Source organism: Schistocerca nitens, chromosome 2, assembly GCF_023898315.1.
Source record: "Schistocerca nitens isolate TAMUIC-IGC-003100 chromosome 2, iqSchNite1.1, whole genome shotgun sequence".
NCBI classification, from domain to species: Eukaryota; Metazoa; Arthropoda; class Insecta; order Orthoptera; family Acrididae; genus Schistocerca; species Schistocerca nitens.
In genome coordinates this window covers 781,814,262-781,828,912 of record NC_064615.1, presented here as the reverse complement: position 1 = coordinate 781,828,912, position 14,651 = coordinate 781,814,262, and the positions used below count along the sequence as shown (strand labels likewise).

General features: G+C 37.5%; 1 protein-coding gene across 1 annotated transcript in view; it reads right to left on the bottom strand.

Annotated features, from left to right (window-relative positions):
* The window catches only part of LOC126237034 (chromodomain-helicase-DNA-binding protein 7), a 322,661-nt gene that overhangs the window by 222,701 nt on the left and 85,309 nt on the right, over positions 1-14,651 (bottom strand). Inside the window, exons 10-11 of the mRNA XM_049946794.1 lie at positions 9,202-9,999; positions 8,837-9,061 (exon numbers count right to left, since the gene is read on the bottom strand). Of these exons, the coding sequence (XP_049802751.1) occupies positions 8,837-9,061; positions 9,202-9,999 (1,023 nt within the window). The remainder of the gene's footprint in view (positions 1-8,836; positions 9,062-9,201; positions 10,000-14,651) is intronic.

Genomic DNA, 14,651 nt, shown 5'->3' with positions numbered 1-14,651 from the left:
TCACCGATTTCACACTCTTAGTAAATTAGAGTACTAACACAAAACTACAATGTTTGACACATAAAGGAAGGCAACTGTCAAAATCTAAGTACAGTTGTTTGTTTGTAGGTTTCATGTTAATAGAAGTGTGTAGCTTATGCTTGATGAGGATGAAGTCAATATCAAGGAAAGTGGCACAAGATATGGAATAGGACAATATGAAATTTAATTGAGAGAATGTATTTAGAGATTCCAAAAGTCGCAAGGTGTTGGCCTCACCATGAGTCCATATGGCACAGATGTCTCCAATGTATTTAAATAACACCAGGATCTGAAGGCTTATGGATCCCAGGGTAGGCCCCTCCAAGCAGCCCATGAAAAGGAAGGCATAGGAAGGAGCCAACGACTGTACCCCTGATCTGTTTGTTTTTCTGCCACTTAAAAGTTACAGTAGTAGTTCGTAAATATTCAGTTGGTTAAGGTGATCAAGAACAATGTTAAGAGTTTGGTATCAGGTGGGTGTTGGTTGAGACAAAGAAGTTCTATGGATGGAACTGTTTGTCCTTGTGAGCGGCATGTTTGTATGGACTGTAAGCCAGTTTGTACTATATGGATGGAATCTTGATGGCAGATGCTGCATGTAGTGTGTCACTATACTGCTATTTACCTTCGTATACGTACACCTTTTGGTCAAGTGACACAATGGTAGTAGATCGCTCATTTGCCAGGAGAATAATGATGAGTCATCAGTTTTTGGGGAGCTTAGTGCCTGGAATTCTGCAGAGTACTTACATTTTGATAGTTGCCATCTTGTTCATGTCAAACATTCCTTTCCCTATAGCCTTGGCATTCGAAGCACACCAATTTGTTCAGGTCCAGACTCCTTACAGCAGTACACCACCATTCTCCCCTCAGCTTTAAGTCAGTCATGCAATCCTGGTTCTTGTGGCCCCTCGAAAAACAACTTAGGAGTACGTCTCTTGTCACACAGTATTATCCTGTTCTTGAACATATTATCAGCTACTTCAACAAGGCTATGTCTTGCTAAAATTGGGCCCTTAGATGATGCATATTCTGCCCAACAGTTTGCCCTGCACACACAGAATAGCTTTACGTCAATCCCCTAACCTTCGCAACTTCCTCGTCAGACCACCACCTACATGGCCTAAATTTACATTAATTTTTGTGGGTTTTGCATTTATTTTTATAAACTATGTCTTTTCTTTGCTTCCCTTCATTTTTCTCTATCTTTTATTTTCTGACCTGACTTCTTTTCCCTGTCCCCTTCACCTACCAACCATGTATAATGTACCTAGCTTTCCTCTTTTGCTGACTTCCAGTAATCACTTTCTTGCTTATTACCATATCTTCCACCTTTAAGTTCTCAGGTTCTGAAAGGTGGAAGAGCCACTGGCTCTGAAAGCTTGTGCATTTCCATATCTTTTGTGTGCATTTTCTCCTGCCGCTATTTGGTGAGCACATTTTTTATCTATTTGTGTCTGTCTATATACAGTTGAACTTTATTTACACACAACTCTCCTGTAATTCTCATTTGTGCATTAAGTTTTGTCGGTCCCAGCATAATATAATTTAAAAATGTGTTAATTAAACCTTATATAAATGTAATGCATTTTTACTTAATTCACAGTTACACTTAACAGATTCCAGTGAAATAAATTGAGATTTGTGTAAGTGTAATAAGCATCATTGTTTGAAAAGAAGCCTTGTGGTATTTTTCTTAACTCTGTTGACATACCCAAGTACAGCGAGTGGGTGACGCCATGGAGAGAAGGGACAAAGTCACAGTTAACAAGAGCGAGCGTACGGCATGGAAACAAAGATACTCCTAGCACTGTTTTCAATACGGGAATTTCTTTCATGGTAACAATCGAGAAGTTAAAAGTTGCCAGCTAACATTTATTATTGAACAGAGGTTCTATCATTTATTCACTTACGTTCAGCCATGGAGAACAGAAAAAGGTAAAGCTGTACACTAAATCAGAAAGTAAAATTCATACACGAGGTAGATGCTAACCCATAGAAAACAAAATCTGAAATTGCTTCAGACTTAGGAATTGCCTATACCACATTATGTACAGTCATCAGCTAAAGAAGTATTTTGAACATTTTTTTAAAACTGGGTGCAAAATCAATAAAATGCATTCATCAGCAAGAAGGGAGATATGTAGATTTGGAAAAGGGACTTTCTCATGGTTCCAGCAAAAATGGGCTGTAGCTCTACCAATCAGTGGCAACATGCTGAAAGCAAAGGTGATAGATTTTGCTAGAAGTAGGAACATCACTGCTGATTTAAAGTCTTCATCAGGATGGTCACAAGGATTTAAAAATTGTCAGACTCACAGGGAGAATAATTTCTGTCAAATCGAAAGCTTTGGACGACGTCACAGTGCAGCACTAGATTGATGAGGTTTTGCCGGGTGTCTTAAGGGATTATCAACTTTGAAAAAATCTGCAATTGTGGCGACACCAGTATATTTTACAGACTGCTTCCTAATACAAAATTAGTTGAAAAGGGTGATTCATGGCATGAAGGAAAGAAGTAAAATTCATGTGACATTTCTTCTCGCCATGAATGCAGATGAATCTAACAAACTTTCCCCACTAGTTACAGTAGAATCTAAGAATCTGAGGTGTTTCAAAGGTGTAAAGATGAAACATACACAATAACAATTCTTGGATGACAATGATTTTAATGAAACAGTGGTTAAAAAGCTGCACATTAGAATGAAAAAGAAAAAAAAGGGGCTCCTTCTTACAGGTCCGATGTGCAGCACATGCACCCCAAGTAGTTTTGAAAAACGTTCAAGTGGAATTTTTCCCTCCGAACTGTACCAGTGTTGTAAAGCCACTCAATTTGGGCAATATTGCAAATTTCAAGGTGCATTATGGAAAAAAAACTGGTTCAACATTTGATAGCATTGACTGATACAGGAAATGATAATCTTTCCATTAACTTACTACAAGCTGAGTATGTTATTGCTGATAAGTGCCACAAAAGTGGTACATCAGTTTCAAGTAACAGTGATGGAGATGACAACTTTAATCTTGAAACACCTAAACTGAGTGAAGCATTAAGTTCAATCAATATGTGCAGGCATTACATCAGTATGAAAAGTTGAAGTGAAAAAGCTCTTAATTCATTAATAAGTTTATGAAGTGAGGTGTATAATGCTCAAAAAGTGAAATGAGGCAAATTATCTGATTTCTTACCCATGTAGGCCCATTGAATGTTTGTGTATTACTGTATCTACATCTGACCAAACAATTCTGAGTTACAAGTATTCTTTTCTCTTCCCTTTGATACACATATAAATCAGCTTCAACTGTACATGTAAAATAGCTGAATGTGTGCTTTTATGTATGTTCCACATCATCCCCTAAACCACTGGATTGATTTTTAAAAAAAATTGGTACATGTGTGGATCACGAGAGGGGGTGGCGACAGGCAGACAGAGGGACAGGAAGAGCTGGGTGAAGAAAGAGATGGTAAGAGAGAGAGGATAGGAGGAAGGGGACCAGAGGGGGGGGGGAGGGGGGGTGTAATGTAAGAGCCATACATTTATACAAGCAAGGAAAGGGCTAGTTATATTATAAGGAATGTCGAAAAAGTAGCTGAATTCTACAATTCAAAACTGTCACCATGTTTATGCAGGAACAGGAATCTTGTCATTGAGAGTTCAGACAATGCTGGATAGGTTTAATTCTAATAGCAAGACATCAATATTCGATTATATAATTGGTTACAAAATAGGGCAATTGAGCCAAACAGTAGCATCACATCACATTTATACCCACAGTAATAATGTTTACTTAAAAACAGTGTAAGGAGCAAGAGACGTAGGCAAAAGAAAGATATACACATCTCTCACTGTGAATTGTTCAAATCACACTTTAATATTAAGGCTAAAAATGTGAAATGAGAGTACATCTCCTGACGCATGTCTCTATGAATTTCATTCACAGAACACCTTATAAATGGGTACGTAGCCTTCTACTCACAACAAACAACATGAATCCGATCTGGCAGACCCATAATGCCAAACAATATAGAGTCATCTCATTTGATTGGTATCATTCAATTTGTGAGAGTTAGGAACAGCTGGACTAAATGCATTATAGCCATTAATGAAAAGGAAATTTAGGCAGCTGAGAATATTTCACAACTCTCACAAAAAAGAAGGAAAAAAGTGAAAAAGTGTATTTTTGTATTTGTTCCTGGTTTCAAAACAAACAGCCAACATACACCATTTGAAGAACAATGACATGTTTCAACGCAATCAGGCATCAACTAGCAGCTCTAGTTCTTTGCAGATTACTAGTCCAGGTATGGCTGATAAAGACAGCATTTTACTCATATTTTGGGGGTTTAAATTTTTTTACATGTATGTCACAGGTACATTACATTTCCATGGTCTTGCCGTTAAGTATAGTAATTGGTTGGTTGGTTTTATTTGTAATACCGTGACATTATTACTTCTATACTTGCTACTTTTCATCTATCTTCAAATACAGTAAGTGTAAAACTGTATGCACACATATAGTTATTTCAGCTTTGGAACTTGTTAAGAGACTAATGACCAAATTGAACAGAATAAACCGTACCAAATAAAATAAAACCAAGTAGACGTCCACTTTAGACACTGAATGAGTATTTTTACATTTTCTGTTGGCAAACTATTAAACTACAATCAACTGACTGTATCCAAAAACTTAAAAAATGTACTAGAACAATAGCACAACAACATTGAAGATTTATGGGGATAAATTACTTTTAAAGGTATCATCAACAGACAAGAAAAAGATCAAAATTATTACTTATTTACAAAAACTAGCATAGAAAAAGACCAAACACAGCCTACAGTGTGTCTTGCTAAGCACTGTCATATCCAGAAACAATAATTTTGTCTAAGCATTTGTTACAAAAGAATAATTATCTGTTTTCACCACTGTTAAATGCCTCCACTGTCAATATTCTGCCACACATTTTTGAGAGCGGCTTTATTATATTGCTTTCATCTGCAAATTGACTGCTTTAACAGTTCACAAATTTTCAGCATATTTCAACCATCGTACACACTGTTGTATAGGAAACACTTTCTAATGTGTGGCAGTATGTTTGGTATCCCTGTACTACTAGCAGCGGACAAAAAAATAATCCATTTCAGTACTCCACAAGTCATCACGAGACTTTTAGCAGAGGGTACTTAATGTGTCACTAACTCAATCCAAAACTATTTTTTTTTTTTCATTTGCTGACAAGTTTACGTTCAGGATGTCTCTGACACACTGTCCATTCTTCCTTCAAAGAGATACTAGTTTCAGATTCCAGCCCAACTGCAGTGAGTTATCGCATCTCCAGCCAAATGGTCTGTCAGTTCATTTCCCGTGATACCCATGTGACTTCGGACTCAAAAGAAAACAACTGAGCAGAAAGCATCATTAAATTAAAGGAGGCTGTGTGTAGCAATCTATCTTTTCCCGTCATACTGTTGATATTCCAACCTGGAATTTCCACTGTTTGATACTGTAGCCTCTGCTTTACATAAGAAAATTGTGCTGTACGATTTTTTTAAACACCGAACTGAGACTTGCGGCTCAATTATAAGATTAGCACTGGGTGTTCACAATTTTATATCATTGTTGTTATGGAAGATTTCAAAGCTGTATCCTTGCAAGGAGAATGACCACCTCTGGCTTACATGGCACATATAGCTCTGTGTGGTGGACTATGTTCTTTTGCATTTGGAAAGAACCCTGCTCTCCAATCTCATCCCACCTGTTTATCATCCATATTTCTCAAATAACCATGAACCTAATCCATCATTGGATAAATCAGTCTATAAACCAATATCTTGACTCATATTAGGAAGGTTCTTGCATTAACTAGTACCCTTTTAATAGCATCAAATGCTGCCTAGCCATAAGTAGTCCACTTTTATAATACCACATTTTACGTACTACAAGACACACCTTTGTTCTTTGAAAAATTGCCTCCAAAATTCAGATGTATCTTATACTCTAAATTAATATAAAAGTGTTAAGTGTTTTATTTAAAACTCCCACCAATCTTAGAAGTAGCCATATATTCGATGCCACAGGGACCCTCTCTCTATCTGGCAAAATTGTATTCAACTAGCAGTAACAGTGCACCAATGCAACAAACATGAGTTGTGGGGATTCACAAGCTTGCTAACACTGTCTCCCTGCCACCCCACCATCATAAACCTGGAACACTGTCTAGCCTACAACGCATCACTGCAGTCTACAGTGCCAGTGAACTTGAATTTAAAGTGATTTGTGATATCAGTAATAGTACAGTGAGAGTGTTGTTCTTGGTCTCAAGTGGGAGAGTGCAAACAGTCATGGTCTAGAGCAAAGAAGACATTACTGTTAAATCTTTCAAGAAGTGTGGCATAAATAACGCACTCGATGGCAGTGAACACCATCTTATAAATGAAGAGGAAAACGACGACGACGACGACGATGATGATGATGATGATGATGATGATGATGAGGAGGAGGAGGAGGAGGAGGAGGAGGATGAGGATGATTTTCAGGGATTTTAAACGTCAGTTCAGTTTTATAAACTAAGATTTTTTTTTTAAAATCTGGCTTTGTAATCTAATAATAAAAATGGCAGAAATAGTATTTTTTTTTTAAAAAAACTGCATCTTGTAGTCCACAGAATACAGTACACACTTTATCAACAACCTACTGTGTGTTTCATATTCAGCACTTGTTTGGATAACCGCCACTGACAAACTGCATATGCCTGTAAATAATTTCAACCGTTTCTTCATGTGCGAGCAGGGTAAAGTAGCCACTGCGATCATCCTACTATTGTCATGCAATATACAGTTTTGAGTTATTACATGGCCTAAGAACTTACTTTCAAACCTGGTAAATTTAGATTTTTCTCCTTCTCCCATCACACCTTATTTGTTGCTGACTTCATCTAGAGTGTCAACTGCTCAGGTAACATTGGTGTGGCCAACAAAAGATCATTGGCATAAAAATTGATTTTTTTGGGCAAGGTATAAGATACATCCAAGCACCTTATCCAATGCGGAAGTACATACATGTAGACACACACTGAGGCCTAATGGCAAAACAGGAAACTGGAACTTCTGTCACAATGTAAGAATTCGGTATATTTTTGAACTGCTTTACTGTTGATGCTGTTAAATCAGTGGTAGAAAAGTATCTAAAATTGTAGAACTTCCATAACTGTTCTTCCAGGTTTGTATGGATGCCTTGATTGGAATTAAAAATCTTATTAATTGATCTGGCATCTAAAACAAACCTGATTCCTTGTGTGGTTTGCTCAAGCAAAAAGTGGACTGTAGTATGGGCTGTCAAATTTCTTCAAGAACGCCTCCATCTGGCTCAAGCTCAAGTGATTGGGTTGGATGGGTACACAAGCAAAAAGGCTTTTTGGGGAGAGGGGACGCAGGGGGTGGTACCTTTAGTTTACAATTTTAATTATGCCGAGTTTCTCTCTACCAAGAAATCCACAATACACTCACTCACTAACTTTTTTATCATAATTTCATTAAGAGGAGTTGGCTTTTTGCGGCATTAAATGCTTTTAGATAGTCAATAAATCAAATAGACTTATTTGATCCATGACATTCAGGCTGTCACGTGAGAAAGCAAGAGTTACGTTTGTAGGATTAATATTTTTGGAATACATGCTGATTAACATGGAAGTTTTTCAGCTCTTTATGTCTCAGCTCAGAATGTGTACAACAGATGGGTGTCAGTTAAGTTGAACAGTAGCCTTGCGAATTACTTTTGTTCTCCTTCTCCCAGACAGGCATGATCAGTGCTTTTCTTCCCCCTTTTCCCAGCTTTGTTTGAGCAATCTACAGTATGTTTTGGTTAAAAAGAGATGCCAACTTGTCAAATTCTGGATCATTGTCTTTACAATCATGCAAGAACTGAAGAATTAACTTTATTTCCTTTATAAGGGAACATTTGAAAATGAATTATTTCTGATCCAGTCTTGTTGCACTGAATTTCAGTTTTGTTTCACCCACGAGCATCTAGAGCTACACAATGACAGTCTTTACATATGTCCACAATCTCTTTGTATTATGTGCAAGATCTTTTGATAAGATTCAGCTACAGTAGTTGTTGAAAGATTCACTAAGTGCTCTTCTTATAGACAAGATGTTTCACTCAACATCTCTCTATCTACATTCCAACACTCCTAGCTATATTCTCTATATGTACCTATGGTCAGTCCTTGCTATGTCTTTAGACTTTTATTTTTACGGCAACTATAAACTACGAAGAGTCCTTCCCACCTAAACATAAATTACTTCTTTTTGTTAGTCTTTGTACTTCAGGAATAATAAGTTGCCTTACAATCAATAATACTTGTATCTGTAGGTCATCCTCACAGAGATCAGGTACATTTGTTGTCATTGGATCTAATATATATTTCCATCACGAGTCACATTTGGAACTTTTTCAGAAAACACACCTGAAATCGAGTTGCAAAATATTTTGTCATGCGAAACAGGGAGGGCAGGCACGCTTGCTCAGGAGGGCCACAGAAGCAGGCACACTCGCCGGGAGTGGCAGGGAAGCAATCTCACTTCCTGGGAGGGACAGGAGGAACAAGATTTAAAATAAATCACTAACAATAACAGTTAAATGAATACTGCTGTAGCTGCAACTTGACTCTTAGTGATATCTACAACATATTACGATTCCTTTCAGGAACTTACGGAGTAGCTTCACCTATTGGCTTGTGTATTTAAGCTCTTACACATGAAGCTAAACTCAATATGTGCATTTAGTCTTGTTACGAATGAATTTTTGATAATACCTTCCATTTATCCTTTGGGGGCTTCTTGTTGATCTGCTCAAATTGCTCAATCTTCATTGGATCTACGTCTTCTTCCAACTCCCATGTGCTATCTTCATACTGCATTGACCGCCACTTAACCAGGTAATGTTTGATCGTTTTCCCAGTATTAGGATCTGTATGTTCAGCAACATCCAAGACCCGATCTACTTCTACATAATCAGGGTTGAAGGGTTCATCTTCAAACTGAAAATCATTAGCAATATTTATTTTCACTGATCAAATAATGTCTAGCTTATCTTAACAGTATATCACATTACTAAAAGATCATTTTTACCCCAATGACAATCATTTCACAAGAGACAGAAACTTTGGTAATCACTTACATTCTCAAAAATGTTTGCATGATGAGCCATCTTCTGTTTAAACCTCTTAAGTTTGGCTGCAATTCTCTTATCCCCTTTGAACAGTTCTTCTTCAGTTTTCCATTCACAATGTAAATAAGAAAAATTGCGATACTTGACAAAATATTCCTCTACTTCAACATATTTGACATCAGATTTACAGTCTACTTTGTTTTTGTTTTCAGTTCTATCTTTTGCAACTGTATCTCCATCAAGTGGATTCGATAGGTACTGCTGATTTCTTTCATTCAACCTAGCCACTTCCAGAGAGCTCCCACTGTCTTCAACTTTTAGCTGGCTTTCACTTTCTTCTGGTTTTGTGGTGCTTTCTGTTTCTTCATCAACTGGAGTAGTCTCAAACTTTCTAATCCTGTCAATATATTCTGCACTACCACTACTGCTTGCTGCAGTAACATTTGATCTCAAAAGAACTGGTTCCTCAGTTTCTTCACTGAAGTTATAAATACTTAGTGGGGCGTGAGACTTCTTTTCAACATCTATGTCTGACTGCTGACACACTTCATTGTTCCGACTTTCCCCAGTTGCACATATTTCATCCACAGCCGGAATGTCTACTACAGGTGTAGAGTTATTTACAGGCTCCTGTTCACTGATTACAGCAGGCGCGTTTCCATTTTCTGCGGAGACCTCTGTCTTTATAGAGGATTCCGACTTAACCTCCTTATTATTCTGAGCATCTGCTGGTGGTTTAATCTCTCTTCTGCCTTTCCTAACAGCCAAAATATATTGCACAACCATTGAATCTTCATCAGTTGTATTCTGAAACACAAAACAAATTATGTTTATAATTGTGATGATGCTACACTAAAGCATTATACACCACAAAATCATCATCATTGATAGAATCCAAAGAAAACATGAGGTGCAACATATACGGTAGAAATATAAAGTTGATGAGCCTCAAACAAGAAGTTCTTAGTTTGTTACAAATAAATGACGTACAGAGTATAGGGCTCCAGAAAGTACTCCAACCCTGGGTCACCTTGTCACATTTCCAGGATCACGTTAATTACCTGAACAAAGGATCATAAACAACCAGTGTGTACACATCCACTTAATTTCCAATGGTGTTTAGTCCCAGAAAATACTATAGCCAACTGATGTACTTTTCAGATCACCATTTAGGCAATTAGCACTCTCGTTTTCAACATGAATTACCAACATATGGACAATCACTGAAGTAGGTACTGGAGGGTCAGTAATCAACATGAAAAATTACCAGCCAACAGGCATCCAATAGTATGTTCACTATGACAGCTTTTCATTAATTCTCCTTCATTATTAGACTCCGCAACATTCCATGAAAACTCTTTGAAAGTCAAAATGTGGTGGGATAAATATTTTGACAGTGAAAGGCTACATGTCTCATACCATTCACTTCATATTTTATGCTTGCATCTCTTTGTTACAACCGTAGTTCAAAACACTTGGCACAATTCTGCACTGCAGCAAATCAATAGTCTGAAACCTCTATTTTGTAACTGCAGCTCCAATTATAGGGTGGTGCACAAAATGTGTCACCATTCTGTTTTCAAATAAACACTTTATCGTCAAGAAAAACATACATTACCACCCACGGAAAACGCTTTTTAGACAATTGTTCTAACTCAACACATGCTCAATATGTCCACTATTTCGATTCCCACCTTCCTTTACATGAACACTAATGTTAGCGAAAACCACGATTTCGCTGCAGGCTTGAAGAATAAGGCATCTGAGCTCCCTTAAATCATGTGGATGCTTCCTTCAGGTACCCCTATAGAAATATGTCACATGAATCGAGGTCTGGACTATCATGGATGGGAGTGGGGGTAAAATTGTCCATCACAGAAACAACATGGAAATCTGAGAAATGACCTGCATATTGAAATGCTTCTGTAAGAAATCCAACACAGTGTTTGCAGTATGTGGGCTTCCTCCATCTTACATGAACCGCAGTATGTTGAATAGCAACAAATTGTGGAATGAAGTTATTGTGCAGGACGCTCAAATAACATACAATGTTCCCAGTTTCTTCCAAGAAGAAAGGTCCAATAAGCCCACAACTGGAAATTGTGACCCACACTGTCATCCTCTGGTCACAATGTCGTCGTTCATGAAGCATTTGCGGATTTTCAATGGCCCAAAAGTGTACATTTTGTCTGTTAACCACACCATCCAAATGAAAATGTGCATTGTCTGGAAACCACATGTTGCTGAAAGTTTATTCCCTATCCTCCGCGCAGTGGGCAGACAGTGGTCTCTGCCACTTGTGCTCTGCACTGAGCTTCTGACCAGAGATCATTGTGTACGGGTACATCCGGAGGTCACTTTCAATTTACAGTTGCACTACTACCTTTCCAGGGTTTCTCTGTAGAGCAACTCATACCGCTTCAATATTCTCTGCCAAACAAATGGGCTTCGGCCCAGGTCACTTCGCTTCCAATATTGATCCTTCAGGTCCAAATTGATCATACAGCCTGTGAATGGTTCTCTTGCAAGAGGGCCACAGTGTGTTAAACTGTTGTCAAAACCACCTCTGAGTCACACAAGACTTTTTGTTTCATAAAAATTAACAATTGCCGACTGCTGCTATGTTGTTAGTCATGAATTGCTGGCCATGTTGTAAACACCAGTCTTCTAGCGGCAGTATTGTGAATTGCATGTCATTTCGTACCTTGCTTGTTTCTCCAAGCTCCAGCAACTGCTGTCGAGATGCTCAGATGAGATATCTAGTGAACTCAAATTATGTATGAACCAAGTGGTGACACATTTCGTGTGCCACCCTGTAGTATGTTCCCTGATAAGCATCTCACTTGGTAACCATGGCAACACACAATGTGTGAGTATAAGCAACATGGGAGGTAACAGTAATTCATTCATTCTCCACCTCCTGCAGTCACAAATTTGGTAACATATTTTTGTGGCTTTTGCCATTCACTGTGTTAAAAATATAGTACTATTCCCAATACTGCAAACCATCAATAAAGATAATAAGGATGACAGTTGCCAGCAGTTAAATTAAAATAGCTAATACGATTTTCAGCATTCCTATTATTGTTCCACAATAACAGCACATAACTTTATAGTGAAAGTTCTCTATGTGTGACAATGTCACTGTCAAATGACCAGTGGTTGTTGGGAGAAGTACAGTTAAAAATTTCATGTTCAAAAGTAGGTCGTAATCACAAAGTCCTCCATCTTCAAGAATTAATCTGTAATGATACCAAACAATGTATTCCGTAACACTTTTATAATTACACTTGGAACCAGTATCTTGAGACTATCTCCTGTGCCACTGGCCACTGTATGCAGCATGTTGGTGTCACTAAGTTTCATTTTTGATGAAGGATGCTGACAATACTGACTTTAACTGAGAGTTTCACAGAGAAGTCCCGCCATCACAAGAACAAAGTTTTAATTACATTTGAAAATTATTGCATTAATGTTAAACCTACTGACACATTATGTTTGTAAATACTACTTTATCGCCAACATCATTGCAGCGTAATTTTATGTCAGTTTTTTCATAAAGCATAAATCATGGGAAGATAATAAATATGTTGATGTAAAAGGGTGGGATTTACATTGTGGACATAGAACATTTGATGGAAACAACTAAAAAAGGTCGTAAATGATGGGAAATTCAAGGAATGTAAAAAGAGGGATTATACTGTTCTCCTAAGCTTCAAAACACTGCTGCACGACAATTACAAGAGATGCAGGAACACAATTCAGTCAATACAGAATCTCTTTGAGGCTTAACACTTCACAGGTGGTCAACACAGATGTCTTGTGTTATGAGGGCAACATCAACACAGTACTGTAACTCTTGGCATGCATACCCAAACATGTCATGGCCACTATCAATGACTCAAGTAATGCCTGTCCACCACCCATCCTAAGTCACACAATCTTTGAGATAACACAGAAGAGAAAAGGACAGAAGGGGGATAGAGACTACAGTTAAGTAAAGTGACCACAGACAATATTAAAGAAGATAAACATCATGGTAAGAAGCACATACAATTTACTAATGCACTACTCCAACACTCAGACGATCAGACATTTGAACAAAAATATGAAACATCTTAATGTTGAGTGATACCAATATGTAGTAGCATTCATGTTTTATTTTGTCTGTTGGTACTTTGGTGTGACGTGTTGTTGAGATCTGCAGTGACAGGCTATAATTGTCTCTTATTTAGTGAATTTAAGGACGCAAAGGTACACGTGGTTAACCTGTTACCACCTTTACATACTACTACTGCCTACAGATGAATCCAAGAGTGTTTCAAGAAAAATCTCTGAGCCTTCTGATAAACTGATGACTGTTCCTTTTGTTGGTTTGAAACAAGAACAATCATAGCCTTGAAATCATAATAAATTTCATTATATTGGAAGTAAAACACAGTTCTGGAAGTACTTTAAATAGCCACACCCAGCTATTCTGCAAGATTTCATCCTATTATCCGACAGAGGTGTGACTTACGTGCATATATCTGTCTCTACAAAATTCTGGGTTCTCTGCATATACCAATATAATGGTTCTCTTTATTGTGCTGCTTCTAATTACCAGATTTGACCAGTTTTTAGAAAAGACTGCTAACTCTTAACCCATATATATTATTGCTATCTCTTTTTTATGATCACTATTATGTAAAGAATACAATCCCCATTTTAATTAGCATATTCTCTTCATTCCAGTTGCAGAGTTCTTGATGGATCTAATTACACTTTTTAACTAATGCCTCCCAAGAAAACCAACAACAATTAACATATAATTATTGTTAAAAAATTACTAACACCTGCACAGCATCATGGACCTTGTCCTTTCAACAGCTCTGGCCAGTGTGGCTGACAATTGTGGCCAGTTTATGATACACAGCAGAAAAATCCAAGACATCCATGACACTTTCCAATGCTTTTAAAAGAGAACTAAAAGTTTTATTTAATAATCCATTTAAGGCACAGTGAAATTAGACATTACCAGTGACTGCCTCAGAAACAGGAATATGAACAGGAATATGAATGCCTGCATCAAGAAACTGTGGGACATTGCCCCATGCAAATAGTACACTTTAGAAAAATTCTGTCAATTAACTTAAACATTACATCCAAGTTCACATATTAAGGTGCCATCAAGGGAAAAAAATGAATCATTACTGTACACCCACTCTAGGAAGAACGTGTGACCCAGCCAAGGGGATCTTGAGGAGTATCAAATGTTTTTGGGATGCTGCCAAATTTAACAAGCCTGCAAGATTACGTTTACTGCTTCTAATTTCAACACACAAGACTAATTCAACTTTCCAATGATCATAAACTACATTTTATTTCTGCTACCTTATACAAAGACATATTAAACATAGTCTGCACTGTGAAAGTGGTGGAAATCACAAAACAGACACTATTGGCCGATGTCATTCAAC